Below are 15,050 nucleotides of genomic sequence, written 5' to 3'. Positions count from 1 at the left end.
TACTTCTAATTGGTATTCAAACATCCGATATGACGGGATTAAAATTTAATCACTCGGATCTAAACAGACTCAACGGACCCTAAAGAGCGTGCAGTCCAAGGAAGGGACAGTCAGTGATTTCTTCTCTTGTTCTTTCTGCAATTTCACACATAGAGGCCGTAACTAGAGCAATTTTGTTTTTCCAGTGCCAATGAAACAAATGGACTGGTTAAAAAACCAACTTCATGTGCAAGTTTTTTTTAAAAAAAGAAACAAAACACTCCATGTCATGTGAAAGTGAATCGTGGTGGAAAAGAATGACTGCCTAAGACAAAGAAGGAAGAAGCCCATCTTCATTCAGTTGGGTGTATCAAGCATGTTTACCCCTGCTTCCTTCTTCAAGCAAAATATTTGCTTGGTCAAAAATTCAAAAGCCTGGCTGTCGGTGGCTAGCACTTCTGCTTCCTTTTTTTCCGGCAAAGCAGTCAAAACAAAGTTGCTGCTGCTGCTGCGATTTGAAAGCCGCGGCCATGAAACCAAAAGTGGCGGGTGCCATGCCAACGAAACCCAAAGTCATCAGTGTTCATCATCAGAATTTACGATTCGAGTGTCGGCAAGAAAGCAGATCCTCCTCTCAGCACCCTGATCTGCGGGGTTGAAACCGGCGCCGGAGGAACGGCGTCGCGTGGTGAAAGCTTTCGACTACTTCACGGGATGAGAATGAGACATAGTGGCCGTGGGCGGCTGCACCCGCCTCGCCGGCGACGAAGTCGCGACGGTCAGCGGAATTCAGTTCTCGCTGACCTCGGTGGCACCAACTTCATCGCAGCTTACGAACCCACGTTGAAATGCGGTGCCTGTTTCATGCCACGTGGTCCATCCCTAGCAAGTTTTTTTTTGCGAAACCATCTCTAGCAAGCTTGGTAAAAACTTTTTGCTCTCCTTTTTCTTTTTCTCAGGTGATGCTGAATTCTTAGGTCACATCCAACTAATTTCCTAGCTGAATGTCCCTGGACTACACGGCACACAAGACTAGCCCCATCCTGATGCGATGGCCATCGAGAGTAGCCGTGCCACGGCATTTCCACGCTCACGCGTTAACACCCGTTTGAGAGTCCTGGTACGCACCCCCGTGCAAGTTGCCGCAGAGGGGTCCATGCCGGTGGCACCCACGGTCTCCGTGGCGAATTAATCGGTTTGACTTGGACGGGAATCTGCTCAACCCAGTACAGCCCATGCACCCAATCACTTGACGATGAGGTGGCTTGGAGAAAGAACAGGACAGGAGTCACATTCAGATGCTTCCCCGTCCTGACCTGTAACCTGACTGACAGCCAGGGTTTCTCCATTCTGTTTCTTCAGACAGGTCACTGTCACACCCACGACGACCTGCCTGCTTTTCCTTCCTTCCTGTAAAACAGGTTGTTCTTCAGAGCAAGTGGTGAAGCTGTGAGCTCATTCATACCGGAAGCAGTAAGCCTTGCGAAGCAGCAAGAGAACACATCAGACTGAGGAGACTTTTTTAGAGGGAAGATTAGTGCTAGAGGTGTGGACTTAGGAGTGGTAAATTGGTCAAAGACGAAGAAGAACAGGTGACCCTGCCTTGTTTCAGAGGGTGAAAGAATACTGCTGATGGCAACAGACAGATGAGCCGACATGTTGACCTGTGGTCTTGGCAGCACTAGTAAGTATTGTACTGCCTGCTAATCAAACGATGTGGTGGGTGATTAGGCGGGGAATCAAGTGAAGTGAGCCACCGACTAAACAAGGGTTCTGCGATGGAGATGGCGTGCAGAGTGGGTTCCAACGAGGACGACGACTGAGCTGAGCTCCCCTTCAAAGGTTTGGCACCTTTCTCCACATCCTTTGCCTTGTTTCTTTCTTCCCTCTCTGGATAAACTGTGCAAATGATAGTTGGAGGCGAGTCCACCTGGACTTTGGATCATACAGTACAGCTCTAGGTAGCTTCGAATATACAGCTTACACCGTGTATGAGCAAGAATTGCCAGATGCTGCCAACCAAATTTAGGCCACAATCCTAAAAGATTGCATGCCTAGAAGCCTTTGACAGAAAAGTGATTTACAAAACTTTTCACATGAAAGGGCGACCAGAGAGGAAGAAGAGGGGAATGGAAAAGATACCCTAATATGATCTCTAGTGCAAGACCAAAGCCATCATGATTCTTGAGCAAGTCTTATGCTCAGCCACATCACTAAACTATCCAGATATTACATCACAATATAGTATATACCTCAAGTGGGTATTTCTGCTTGCAGAGTAGCAATTCAGGTATGCATTGTTTGCATAATCCATATGATCTTGGTTTTATAAGACTGGTAACTTGTGTACACATGTGAAGGTTACAGAGAACATGGTTCAGAGCTGGTTCTCGCAAAACAGAAGGCCTGCCAGAAGAATAAGAACATACACATACTGTGCCCACCAGATTGTATCCCATGAGATAGAATTACAACACTATGCCGCATGACAGAAGCGGCGTCTCACAGACAGTAGATACAACAGACTTCCTAAGGAGCCTCATCAATTTTTACACAAGTATGGAATTATCACTTGTCTTCTATCTCAACAGCCTCCTACTTACAGGTGGTGCAAGTCCTGGGATGTTGGGAATATCCTTGTTGTGTGGGTTTACAATCTGCCAATGGAACAGTATGAACATCATTCAGCAATAGTCACTATAACCAAAGAAGCCTGAAAATTTTGTGTGCATTTTTTCTGTTGTCATATATGATTTTTTATTGGCTATTTGACTTATTTCTTAGCCATTACTGTTCAATGCCATTTCTGTTTGGACCCTGCTCCAAATCTCTTCATGCCCTCTACCGTTCATTTTTCTTGTTTTGGGGGATGGGTGTTTAATGTTTCTGAATTAGTTTACATGTGTATTTTTTATCCACATAGAAGAAAGAAGGTATTGGATGCAGTTTACAGAATGAACAGGTAGTCTGGTGCGCATATGGTTGGATGGTCTGATACTTTAGCCTCGTTATCTCTAAGTTTCTTAACTAGTGTGTTAGTATTCCAATCCCAGACAATCATGACCTCTACTTGACCCACTTCATTTCCCACAGGAACAAGGGACCTTTGAGGACGAATTCATTTTCCACAGACTTCTGTAAACTTCACATCAAACCAAAAAGGAAAAAAGGATAAAGGGGTAAAATCATGTAAAGGAGGGCTCTAGTTGTAGAATTTCCAAGCCATTTTGGTCAAGTACATCAGAATATCGAATTGATATGTAATACGCCAATTAATACACTAACAGTTGAGTGAGCAAATCTCTGAAGAACCTGAGCGCTCACCTTAACAATTATTACTGCTATGACTCCAGCAACAATGAGAAAAAGCATGGCCATGATGCAGCGATCAGTTGCAACCTAATTTAAAAGAAGTGAGACAAATGAGAACAGAGTTGACAAATAAAATAAAAAACTGGTGTTGTGAGATGAAGTTACCTGTCTACCGATTTCTTTCACCAATTGAGATGCCTTTTTAATGGAGAAATGGATGGAGTCCAGCTCATTAACAACTCTGCTCATTTGCTCTGTCTGATGAAGATGAAATAACCAAAGGTGACTTTTCTAACCCTAAGTGAACGGTATAACACAATAATTGGCTGCTTTCAATACATAAGAAAAGCGACTTGCCTGAGCTTTCAAGGCAGCTGCAGTTTCTGTGCCTACATTAATGGTCTCTTGGACAGTCTATAAAATAGACAAAAAAAACCAGCATCAAGAAGCAATGAAAGGAACGCTGCTGCTATGAGGGCATGAGCATAGCAATTGGTGGACTTGAGAGTCCAATCCAATACAACAAATTGTTCTCTAGAAGCTAAAATCATTGAGACATTGATATATTGAGGACTTCGGCAGTAGACTCAATTCCAAACTTAGAACATAGTGCTGATTCTTGAGAGAAAAAGGCTTCTAGATGTTTATACATAACAGCTGCATACAAGAATGTTTCCTCATCTTCAAAAAAAGGAAAAGGGAAGATGAAGAGGGGCGACACAGCAATGTCAGCATCTTAGCATCAAAATGAGAAACAAAGATCTTAATAGGATCATATAGGGATGAAGAATCTATCTCACTGAGCACAGATTTCTCAACTTATTAATGCAAGAATGCAAAATCAACAGGTGTTCCTAGGAACATAATGGTAGAAGCTTAGATGTAGGTCATAAATAAGCACTGCCACAGGAGAAATTAACCTGTTTAGATCGTGCGATAGCTTGATCAGTTTCATCCATTAGCTGATTGCCTTGATCCATTAACTGCTGGTTTGTCATATCTGAGGGGGAAAGAAAAAAGCTCAGTATATCCAAGACGGTGATGTCAGAGGCTTGTTTCTTTCAAAGCTTTCAATTGAATATGTCCTTAGTTTTTGAACATAAAAGAGATCATACTATGTGCTCCCATAGGGGCTTCTGATATTGTCACTTACTTGATGCTAACAGGACATTTTCTTCACCATAGCCATCTTCAACACTAGGACCATCAAAAAGATCAATCCGTTTGTTTTCACTTGCATATCTGCAATCCAAATGAACTTTGATGTAAGTATCATGAAATGCTACGAAAACTAGAGATGCATTCTTGATGTAAGTATCATGAAATGCTACGAAAACTAGAGATGCATTCTTCAAAGTTTATAAGAAAGATAATTAAGATGCAGTGAGATAGGTCAACACTCACTGTTTCTTAAGAGCAACATAAGAGTTTAATTCTTTGATCTACAAAACAAGACAAACTCTGGTTTAGTGAAAGTTAGAGAATCAGACCCAAGGTGTATAAATTCACATAGATTGAAAAAATTTACAGTAATAATACCATTGACTGCTTTCTGTCATGCAGCATTTTTGCAGTCTCCGGATCCGTGCGCCCTGCTTCATCTTTGCTAACTCGCTCAAAGTCTTTGATAAGTCTAGAACCACATAAAAAGAGCAAACTGTCAGCTTTCATGGAGCTACTCCACAACATCAGAATTAAGAAACAGATATCTGTATTCCTACAAACTAAAGTTTGGCCCCCATTACTGTGATTCAAAATACAGAAATTGCAGAGAGTCATCAACAGCAGAAATACTGGAAGCAGATAGACACAGTGCAATATATTGGTTAAGAAATATACATAAGTGATTGCTACTGAGAAAAAAAAACTAAATTGATGTGGGTGTGGGATAAGTAGTGCTGGCTTGCCGCACTGCCACTTTTCGACTCATGCCAAGCGAGGTGTTTGTGTTTAACCTTTCCATCTGACATATTCTGTTTAAGGGATGTTGCTAAAAGCTACATAGTACAGAAAGGGGAGTGAAAGAGACCGAGTAACCTTTTGCAATCTCGCATCTTATCAGTAAGCTCTTCAAGCTGCCTGCTGCGGCGGTTGGCATCCTTGATCTTGTCCAGCTTCTGGAACCCATTCCTGTAGACAAATTAAGCAACGCATCAGTTCAGTCACATTATGCTATCAGTTCTACAGAGATCAAGTAGTAGACCCGCAGACATCAGGAAAAGGAACGATTTTTCCCTCTACAGATCAATAATTTGATCTCCAAACTTGTGCTCCGCTCGCGAAAACGCGGCAAGCAAACTGAGATCTAATGAGCATTCGTGGAGAACATGAGTAAGAACAAACTACAAGCAACAAAAATTGCAGGAAGTCGAATGGTTTGAGCTTACTGCAATGCTCGGAGGATATCGCCGATCTGTCCGTCGATCTCGGCCAGCTCCTCGTTGACCGACGCCAAATCCATGTCCTCCTCCTCCTGGGCAACCACACCAGCAACCGAGCCCCACAGGGGAAAGCGAAATCCAAACAGAAAGCAGGATCAGGCACCCCGTCCCCTCGAGGTCCCAGCCAAACCCCACGAGAGCCGGATCGATGGGACCGGCGGCGGCGGCGGAGGCAGGGAACCCAATGCGGGTGCGGTGGTGAGCCTGGTTGGATTCGCCGGGCGCAGATCGAGAGGGGTCGATCCCGCGCCCCGGTGGGGGAGGCGGAGTCGGAGGCGGAGGCGGCGGTGTGGTCTCCGACAGGGCCTGTCGGAGGCACGCCGCCCTTGCTTGACCTTTTTGTTTGGTTTTGCTTTCGCTTCACGGAGGATTTTCCTCGTTGGATTCACATCGTCCTTCTGTCCGTAGGATCGTCATCCAATGCTGCAGATCAGCTGGTCACTTCAGGCACCTCCTGGCAAAATGGTTAGCAGAAACGGATGTTTGAGCCAGATGCTTTGCTTTGTTTCTAATATGAAATTGTGCAGACAAAAGATAGAGTGCTTTTGGAAGCTACTGCTATATGAGTAAACATTATCCCCTGGTAAGTTTTTGCAACATCAACGAGAATTTACCCAAACTGTGAGAAAAATGTTTTTAGTTCCTTGAGATAAAAGAAAAATATTTCTTGGTTCTCACATACCCTTTTCTTTCAGTATGGGCGTCGTTGACATGAGATTTTTATTTTATGAGGATGAAGTGATGAACATCGGTTGTTGGAAGGTACCAATCCAGTTTGGCATGAGCTCAGACGGTCAGACCAAACAATCTGATATTTAGGGGAGTTCCTTGACCATTGTATCGTAACATAGTCTCATAGTAGCTCTTTTGTTGATGCCGGATGAACACTATATATTTGGTGAAACCATCTTTTATTCATAGTTTCTGAATCCATGACCAATTCAAGAGCAAGTTATCTTTGTTTGCCCATAATCACGAATCAATGGAAGTGATGTAGCATATATACAAAAGTTCCACTATTTTTTAAACTCGTGATTAGATGTTTTTCAAACAAAGTTCGCCCTGTCACTCTAGTGTCAATATGTGTCATTGTCTTGTGAAAAAACACAAAACTCTACATCGTTCACAAGCCACCAATCATTTCTTTTAAAATTCATGAAAGGTGATTTAAAATCTTCAAACAATGTAATCTAGCCTCGAGCATAGAGATATTTTACCATGAAAACAGGGGGAAATCACCTTTTTTTTCCCAATTTCCATCAGCGCGCCTGATACTCTGATGCTCCATCCACTGGCAGCGCCGTTGCAGCCACCCAAACCCCATCAACAAAACGGCGCCAAACTCCAGAGACCTGACGACGGCCATCTCCGCCATGAAGCACCTCCTCCTTCCCTCCCCTCTCCCGCTCCTCCTCCACCGCCCATCCAAGCCCCTTCTCCTCCACCCTCGCCGCCGCCTCGTCTGCATCTCCCCCGCTGCGTCCGACGGCAGCTCTGGCGATCCTACAACCGCCGCATCGGAGCCAGCCACGGACACTGTCATCCAGCCCTCTCCACCGGCCGCTGCCCCCTCCAGCGGCAAGCCCACCGGGATCAAGAACCGCCTCAAGGCGAGGAACCAGGCCCGCCGGTTCCAGCTGGATGCCCCGCCGGAGGAGGTGATTCCGAAGAAGAAGGCGTCGGCGTCGGCGGCGGCGCCGAGGAGGGAGAAGCAGCGGGAGCGGAAGGGGTGGGAGGAGATGAGCCTGGCCGAGAAGGCCGTGGAGCTGTACGTCGGGGAGAAGGGGCTGCTCTTCTGGCTCAACAAGTTCGCCTACGCCTCCATCTTCATCATGGTCGGCGCCTGGATCCTGTTCCGCTTCGTCGGCCCGTCGCTCGGGCTCTACCAGCTCGACGCCCCGCCGCTGCCGCCAACCGCCGTGTTCGGCGGCTCGCCGTGACACGGGAGAGAGCGTCGGCTGCGTGTTCTTGCAGAGCGGAGTACTCTAGGTAGCTTAGCGTAGTGGATAAGATGTATGAGAAAGATTGGGGAAGAAGAGGACGCAAATTTAAGAAAGCGTGGCTGGTTTGGTTCGGCAATGTGTGCCTTGTTACCACAATTGGAGGAATGGATTACGCTTTTGCAGTTTTGGATTAAAAGTTCAATCTTTTGCTGGCAATCTTGTATTAAGGATGCAAAGATCTTGTAGCTTCAAGGCATAGCAGTAGCACCTCATACTGGCAACTGCATCCTGAATTTCTGATTTATATGCGCAAACCTGTTTGATTTTGTGTAGACAAGTGATTAATTTCGATATGCTTTGGATACAATGCTTCATGTCGAATTTGAGAAATTGTGATCAAAAGGCATTCTGCTGCCATTCTTCTCAGTAAAACAGAGAAAAATTCAAAAGTGATTTTGAGATTAAGAGCCAATTAAGGACAACACATGGACAAAGTAACAAAGTAATTCCCAGTGATTTCTATTCTCTTACACAAACCTCTGAATGCTTCCATGCTAATTGCTAACACAACGCCCTAGAAGCCATTGATCAGTTTGACATCAGCACTTCCATAGTTCCATAGCATCTAGCAACTGATTACATAGTCAGAAGAATAGGGATACAGTCGCATCACAGGGGGATCTACATGGGTCAGTCAGAAAGAAATTGGACAATGGACAGGATTATGACAAGGATTGTGCCACTGAGGAGGTGGAGGCGAGGCCGGAGAGCAAGCCGACGATGAGCGCGCTGTTGTACGTGGTCGCCTCGTTCTGCCTCACGTTCTCCCTGTCGTCGATGAACGAGTCGTTCTTGAACGGCCCGCCCACCAGCGCGCCCGTGGCGACGTTCGGGTTGGGCTTGGGCGTCTTGAGCCACTCCTGGCCGTTGCAGCCGGTGTCGACGTCGGCGGGGATGGACGCGCCGCGGTGGTGCACCCGCTGAGGGTAGCTGTCGCCGTAGCCGACGAGGTAGCTCAGCTTCATCGGGTTATCGCCAAGGACGTAGTCAGCCTGCTCAGGATTGATGTGAAGGAAATTGTAAATAGGCATTTCTCAGAAGGTTGATCAGTTTTCATCTCTGAACGAAGATAGCCATTTCTCTGAACAGCTTCTGTTTTGTATCAGTGATGAGGTTGGTGTTACCTGGGACTTGGCGAATTTGCGCAGGTCGGCAGCCCTGAAGCTCTTCCCGCTGCAGGTCAGCTCCGTCTTCCCCGACGCCGACATGTAGTCGCTGTAAACGGCGGCGAGGAACGCGGAGGCAACAGGGTGCTGGAGGGAGTTCCACTCGGCTACATACAGCAACCCCCCTGCACAATTGCACATTGCATCAGAGATCAGTCTGACCATTTAGCAACAATACTTTAACACAATGACGTGAATAGCAATGTCACAGTGCACCATCAGTGAATAGCCAGTAACATTTTTGCTTTTCTGATGATCTATGCCAATCTCACAGTGACAGATAGTAACTGCCAACCTTCTGTTCTGAAAGCAGCCGTGTCTGACTCCGGCAGGAGAATGCACATGACCGCGTCGGCAGTGTCCTTGTAGGACCCAAGGCCCTCATCTTGTGCAACGTCAGATCCGTCTGACGCAAAGAAGCTTACCCTTGACAAGAGAACCTACAACCCAAGGCAAATGTTGCGAAAGTTTCAAATCAGAATGAACTCACAAAATCCCATTACATCTCCAGGTTGCAAGAATTCTACATTACCTCGGTGCCAGCACGCTTGTCATCCCAGCTGAAGTACCTCGGGTTCCCGAGGTCGCCGTACTCCTTGCCATTCTTGCCGGTGGCGTAGCTCAGGTAGCTGCGGTTGCCGGTGGCGTGGTACAGCCAGCTCGCCGCCCACAGGAGCTCGTCCTGGTACGTCGTGGAGTTGTAGTAGGCGCTGAGCTCCGGGAAGGTCCGCGTGTAGGAGCCCCGGTGCTTGTCGGCGAAGGCGAACAGCCGCTCGGCGTGGTCGAGGAGGGACGACGAGTACGTCCCGTTGATGGGCTTGTACACCAGCGACGCCGCGGCCATGGCGGCCGCGGTCTCCGCCGCCACGTCGCTGCCGGGGGCTTTCGTGGTGATCTTGGTGAGGGGTCTCTTCTCGGACATTGTCTCCGGACGTTCCCAGCACTTGTGGTCTGCTTTGGGGTCACCCACCTGATGATGGCCAGGAGATCAAATCTGACTTTCAGAATCGATTCAGTGGAACAATGAATTTTGCTAGTCTGCTACATGCTCAGGGCTAAATTTTGCATCATGGGGAGTTTTGAATCTTGGATCAAGCCAACTAGAGGAAAGTGACACGCGAACAAGATTCTTACACGCATGGACGGATAAAAAAAGTACCAAACAATCGCATTGGAATAGTACAAAATCACCTGAGGATGATCGGAATGCAAGATCACCTGGATGTATAGGACATCGTCGGAAGGGTGCGCGTTGATGAGGAAATCCATCATCCACCCCAGCGCGTCCATGGCCGCGTCGCGCTGCTTGGCGGCGCCCATGGCGCCGCCGTACTCGAGGACGGACCACGACAGCATGGTGCCCGTGAACGCCAGCGTGAAGCCGAACTTCATGTGGTCGCCGGCGTCGTACATCCCCTTGGAGAGGTCCAGCTTGGCCTCCTTGCCGTCGTCCAGCGCCGAGTCCCCTCGCCACGGGATCTCATTGTTCACCAGCTTCCCGGCTTCATCGATCGAGACATGCATGACGCGCAACAGCCATTTCAGATGGCATGCAGTTGGCAAGGATGTGAGGTCGATCGAGGGGATGGCATTGATCGGCACCTACATTTCTGGACCTGGAAGAACTGGAGGGCGACGGCGAGGGCCTCGGCGTACTTGGGGTCCGGCACGCCGGGGAGGGGGAAGACCTGGCCGCCGTTCCTGTAGCGGATGAACACGACGGTGGCCGTGACCGCGAGCGCGACCAGCGTCAGCAGCAGGAGCCAGCAGCAGCACCGCACGCTGCAGCCGCAGCAACGCGCCATTGATGGATCGCTCACGGAGCTCCCACCACCAGATCATTCAGAGGCGCGCCGCGGGAGGAGGAGCACGAACACCAGCGGCCATCCGCGGCCGGCGGCGATCCCCTCGGTCGTCGCATCAACCGATCGAGCCGAGAATTAAACGAGGGAACCGCGTGTGCGCGCCGGCCGGGAACGGATTAACCTCCCTTGCGTGCCTGCGTGTCGAAGCAACCAACGGCGGGCGCAGACGTGCCGCCGGCAATGGCGTCGGTTGGTGTGCGGTGGTGGGGAGTTAGAGGCTGGCCATGACCGTCTCGCCTCGGATCAGTTGCGGTTCCTTTTTATGGGCACGTCAGAACGGGAGGGCCGAGCTTGCAGTTACGCAGGAAATTTGACACCTAGACGAGTCAAGCAACACTTGATCACACAAAAAGCACGCGCGGTTGAGATTAGGATTCAAACAGAGCCTAAGAATCACATTATTCTCTTAACCTTTTTTTGCATCGTGGTTGAATGCGCCATGGCTCGTGGAGCGTGCGATCGTCACCTTTTTTGCCTCGTTGCGCACTACCATTTCTACCTTTTGCTCTAACTGTTCTTGTTACCATTCATTGCGACTTGCGAGTTTGGATCTTCGTCGAGATGTCCTATCATAGTATCATATCATCAATCTCTAAACGGTGTCGTAAGATTTAAATCCACAACTCATTCCTCCATACCATAGTACAAATTCATGGCAATCCTGTTTCGATGGTATGATTTTTTTTAGACCATAGTTTTCGTGTATTTACGTGATCACAAAAGACCAGACAAGTACGTTCTCAAAAGGTAATAAAAAAAAATGCGGTCCGTTTTAGATGTTGTCATCATGGGCCAGGACGGCCCAGAGGCTGACGCACGCACCCCATCAAAAGAGAGCCAATGAAAACAGGATGAAATTTCCCTCAACAAGAAAGAAAAAGAGAGAGAGAGAGAGGAAACAGAAGAAAGAAGCAAGCAAAACCCAATCCAGGGATTTGGTGGGTAAGCGAAAGGAAGGGGAAAGGCGACGACGATGAGAAGCAAGTAGCCGTCGCCAAGCCGAACCACGGGCGAAGAAAGCAAAGGCGAACCGCAGCTCACCGCGGCGGCGCCTACCCGATCCGTCGCCGCCTCCGGTCGGAAGGTACGCCCCCCCCCGAACCCCCTCCATTCCCCGCTCAAATCCTTCCGATTCCTCGCCCGCAGGTCAAATTTCGTTGCCGAGTGCTCAGATTCGATTTCAAATGCGTTCGCGTTTGCTTTCCCCTCATTTCCAGGGGCTCCATGGAGCAGCGTGCGGCCCCCGATCGGAGCGACGCCCCGGCCAGGGAGCGCGAGTGGCGGGAGGAGCTGCGGCAGCAGCAGTCCCAGGTGGACGCGCTGCGGGAGCGGCTCGTGGAGGTGAAGGTCGGGATGCGGTGCTCCGAGGGCGACTCCCGGAGGGAGCTGGACCACCTGTGCCGCAGGGTGAAGACCATCGCCACGCTGCTGGCGTACCTCAAGTCCAAGGCCAGGATCATGGCCATACCCCATCTCGCGCACACCTCCTGCGGGATCAGGCTCCAGGAGGGCATCGGGTACATCGACAGGCACGGCGTGCCGCTGGCGGATTGGCCCAAGGGCGCCGAGCCCGTGTCCTGTGGGGCAAATTCTGGCGACAGGATGGCGGTGGAGAGTAGCGCCGCTCCTGAGCATGGCGATGCCGTTGTGGGGGATGTGGATGTGGACGACATTCTCAAGTCCATCCGTGTGGTCACGGATGTGATGGAGTCGCTTGTGAAGAGAGTGATTGTCGCTGAATCCGAAGCCGCTAACGAGAAGGAGAAGGTGAGGATGGGGTTGGAAGAGATCAGGAGGAAGACTTTGCAGGTCGAGACCATGTCGGCGAAGGTCGAGGAGATGGAGAAGTTTGCTGTGGGTACGAATGGGATGCTGAATGAGATGAGGCAGAGGGTTGAAGATATGGTGCTGGAGACCACTCGGCAGAGGCAGCGCGCTGCTGAAAACGAGCAGGAGCTTAGTCGGGTGAAGCAGGATTTCGAGTCGCTGAGAACATATGTTAGCACTCTTGTTAGTGTCAGAGAAACTCTTCTGTCATCAGAGAAGCAATTCGAAACAATGGAGAAACTTTTTGACAGGTACTTTTGCACCCTGTTACGCGTTCTTAATTATTCTTCTTTCTATGAGTGCATGGTGAAGAATTCATTTTGCCTGGCACATCTTCTATATTCTGTTAAAAATGACTTGAAGAAATGGTCTGATGATGAAAAACATAAAAAAAGAAATTTAATATTCTAAATCTCAAGCACAAAGGCATGGCATTATGGCAACTCATTCATTACATTTCGTTCTCACAACGTATAATTTTAAGCAGAAAGACACAAAGCACAGATGGTAGGATGTGTTTCTGCACAGAATGCTTTTACTGTTTCCATCCTTCAATGCTTTAGTGATTCATAAGGCCTGGTGTAGTGCAGAAAAACCCACAAAATGTTTCTAATAGCCAGCTATTACTATTATCTAAAAGCCAGCCTGTTGATTTTATTAATGACACTGGCATTAACAGCACTTTCTTTCAAGGGTACAATGCTATCACTATCTAATTCTTAATATCTTGTAATTTGTGTTTGGGATGAGTTCTGGCAGCTGCCCAGGGCACTTTCTTCTGTTAAGAACTCCACCCTAATACCCTGTCATTTGCTAAGTAGTAAGTATGCTTGTTAAGGCACTGAAATCATCTGGTCTGTTTTGAATTAAGTATCCAAATGCCATCTTCAGCAGACTTATCTCCATCGCATATCCTAGCCATTTTCTCCACTATCGATAATTTCTTATGGTATCTTATGAGAGATTCACCGAAAGTTGATACTTGCGTTGAATCCAGTTAATTGTCATGCAATCTTTGAATAAAATTGATACTCATTGGTCTGATGTATACTGTTGTCAACATTCAGATAAATAATATAATGGTTCAATAGTTAAGAAGATGCACGCCTAAATGGATACATAATTAAGTGATTGAGTCTAACAGCCTGCTTAGGTCTGTATCTGTACCAAAACTCTTGCTTCTTTCTGAACCTGATATGTCTTTCAGTTTCATTCTGACATTTAATAAGGTTCTTGCTGTCTGTATACTCTCAAAACTGGACATCTAGTTGAGAAAATGCCATGAGAGGTAAAAAACATAGTAGAAGTCACATTTTAGGGGAGAAGAAACATGCTTTGTCCATTGTTTTCTATCCATTTTCTTGCTCGCCTTTTTTTTTCCTTCCTCTTCTAATTGATACAGGTATAGTCAGTTTGTTGCGGTCATAAAATTGTTCAGAGAAGTATGGTGAAATCGTCCTCCTCCAACCTCTTGAAAGAAAGGTCCATTGGTCTTGTTGCATGCATGAACAATTTTGTAGATATGATATGATGGAGAAAGAATGCATTGGTACCTCGTAGTCTTCATACTGTTAGTCTTTACTACGTATTGATAATAGCTTTGGCATATATTTAGGAGCTGGCCAGGCAAGTCTATTTATACACCGTTTTGTAGTATCCAAATTCTGATTCTTTACCAAATCTGACATTGATTAACTTGTTTTGTGAGCAGGCTAGTTGCCAAGACTAATCAGCTTGAGACTGAGAAAGCTCAGAAAGAAGCTGAAGTCCAGAAGGTGATGGAGGAGAATGTGAGGCTACGTGCCATGCTGGACAAGAAGGAGGCACAGCTCCAGGCGATGAGTGAGCAGTGCAAGTTCATGGCGCTGAACCACCACAACTAGCAGGCGATGGGCCTGAGGCGGCTGCACTCTCGTCCTACTGATGTACCTTACAAACTACAATTACATTGTTGTGATATGTTAGAGAAAAGAAAGAAAGAAAGAACAGATACCGTGGGATAAGTCGCCGCTGCGCTGTCCAAGTTCCAGCGCTGTGATTCATGATGCAAACAATTGTTCCCTTAGGTGTGAGTAGTCTGCTCAACTGTAGCTGACATTGTTTCATGATGAAGGTGTGTAGAATACTGGAAACGATCTGTCCAATTTCGCAAGCTCACTGTGACGTCGTTGTGCTTGCTTTAGCCGGATATATTCTGTTTTAACCAGGGTGCTGCGAACGACGACGCGAAGATGATATTGCTGCACATGCCGCTGTGAAGCTGAACGCTGCTGCAGTGTTTTTTACCTTCACGAATTTCCAGCAGTAAGGTTGAAATGCAGGCATTCTGCTTGGTGCTTTTGATGTCGATGCATTTCTGTGTTTTTACTGTATCGATATACGTTGCACCCTGCATGATGCACTTCTCACAATTTTGGTTGACCCACCTGTCAGGGGATTCACACTTTACAGCACGGA

At 47.6% G+C, this 15,050-nt stretch overlaps 4 protein-coding genes and 1 long non-coding RNA gene across 5 annotated transcripts; 3 read left to right on the top strand and 2 right to left on the bottom strand.

Annotated features, from left to right (window-relative positions):
- Positions 1-1,376: 1,376 nt before the first annotated feature.
- Positions 1,377-6,663, top strand: LOC112891173. Its single transcript, XR_003228433.1, has 3 exons — positions 1,377-1,821; positions 6,141-6,315; positions 6,428-6,663. It is a non-coding gene; the product is annotated as an uncharacterized LOC112891173 (long non-coding RNA).
- On the bottom strand, positions 2,265-6,126 carry LOC112891168 (novel plant SNARE 11). The gene is made up of 10 exons (XM_025958104.1): positions 5,679-6,126; positions 5,329-5,421; positions 4,831-4,924; positions 4,696-4,733; positions 4,445-4,533; positions 4,212-4,291; positions 3,649-3,705; positions 3,457-3,549; positions 3,304-3,378; positions 2,265-2,636 (listed from the first exon to the last, which is right to left on the bottom strand). The coding sequence occupies exons 1-10, from the start codon at positions 5,750-5,752 to the stop codon at positions 2,559-2,561; spliced, it is 771 nt and encodes a 256-aa protein (XP_025813889.1). The 5' UTR covers positions 5,753-6,126; the 3' UTR covers positions 2,265-2,558.
- Positions 6,664-7,011: 348 nt separating the features above from the next.
- Positions 7,012-7,977, top strand: LOC112891169. The gene has a single exon (XM_025958105.1). It carries the CDS (start codon positions 7,106-7,108, stop codon positions 7,670-7,672), a length of 567 nt encoding a protein of 188 aa, XP_025813890.1. The 5' UTR covers positions 7,012-7,105; the 3' UTR covers positions 7,673-7,977.
- Positions 7,978-8,163: 186 nt separating this feature from the next.
- On the bottom strand, positions 8,164-10,706 carry LOC112890820 (endoglucanase 18-like). The gene is made up of 6 exons (XM_025957682.1): positions 10,508-10,706; positions 10,120-10,403; positions 9,434-9,871; positions 9,197-9,341; positions 8,860-9,026; positions 8,164-8,727 (listed from the first exon to the last, which is right to left on the bottom strand). Exons 1-6 carry the CDS (start codon positions 10,704-10,706, stop codon positions 8,398-8,400), a joined length of 1,563 nt encoding a protein of 520 aa, XP_025813467.1. The 3' UTR covers positions 8,164-8,397.
- Positions 10,707-11,632: 926 nt separating this feature from the next.
- On the top strand, positions 11,633-14,775 carry LOC112888643. The gene is made up of 3 exons (XM_025954919.1): positions 11,633-11,850; positions 11,984-12,844; positions 14,305-14,775. The coding sequence occupies exons 2-3, from the start codon at positions 11,991-11,993 to the stop codon at positions 14,474-14,476; spliced, it is 1,026 nt and encodes a 341-aa protein (XP_025810704.1). The 5' UTR covers positions 11,633-11,850; positions 11,984-11,990; the 3' UTR covers positions 14,477-14,775.
- The last annotated feature ends 275 nt before the right edge of the window (positions 14,776-15,050 follow it).

The sequence above is a fragment of the Panicum hallii genome, chromosome 4 (assembly GCF_002211085.1).
Source record: "Panicum hallii strain FIL2 chromosome 4, PHallii_v3.1, whole genome shotgun sequence".
NCBI classification, from domain to species: Eukaryota; Viridiplantae; Streptophyta; class Magnoliopsida; order Poales; family Poaceae; genus Panicum; species Panicum hallii.
The sequence above is the reverse complement of the archived record's forward strand: the minus strand, read 5'-3'. Positions and strand labels throughout refer to the sequence as shown.

Bases quoted from the DNA above. Each gene is read 5' to 3' on its own strand.
- LOC112891168 (XM_025958104.1), bottom strand. From the start codon at position 5,752: ATGGATTTGGCGTCGGTCAACGAGGAGCTGGCCGAGATCGACGGACAG. The intron at 5,422-5,678 runs GTAAGCTCAAAC...ATTTGTCTACAG, and splicing joins GATATCCTCCGAGCATTGCA to GAATGGGTTCCAGAAGCTGG. The intron at 3,379-3,456 runs GTAACTTCATCT...CTTTTAAATTAG, and splicing joins TGAAAGAAATCGGTAGACAG to GTTGCAACTGATCGCTGCAT.
- LOC112888643 (XM_025954919.1), top strand. From the start codon at position 11,991: ATGGAGCAGCGTGCGGCCCCCGATCGGAGCGACGCCCCGGCCAGGGAG. The intron at 12,845-14,304 runs GTACTTTTGCAC...TTTTGTGAGCAG, and splicing joins ATGGAGAAACTTTTTGACAG to GCTAGTTGCCAAGACTAATC.
- LOC112891169 (XM_025958105.1), top strand. From the start codon at position 7,106: ATGAAGCACCTCCTCCTTCCCTCCCCTCTCCCGCTCCTCCTCCACCGC.
- LOC112890820 (XM_025957682.1), bottom strand. From the start codon at position 10,706: ATGGCGCGTTGCTGCGGCTGCAGCGTGCGGTGCTGCTGCTGGCTCCTG. The intron at 9,872-10,119 runs GTGATCTTGCAT...GGCCATCATCAG, and splicing joins ACGATGTCCTATACATCCAG to GTGGGTGACCCCAAAGCAGA. The intron at 8,728-8,859 runs GTAACACCAACC...AATCCTGAGCAG, and splicing joins GCAAATTCGCCAAGTCCCAG to GCTGACTACGTCCTTGGCGA.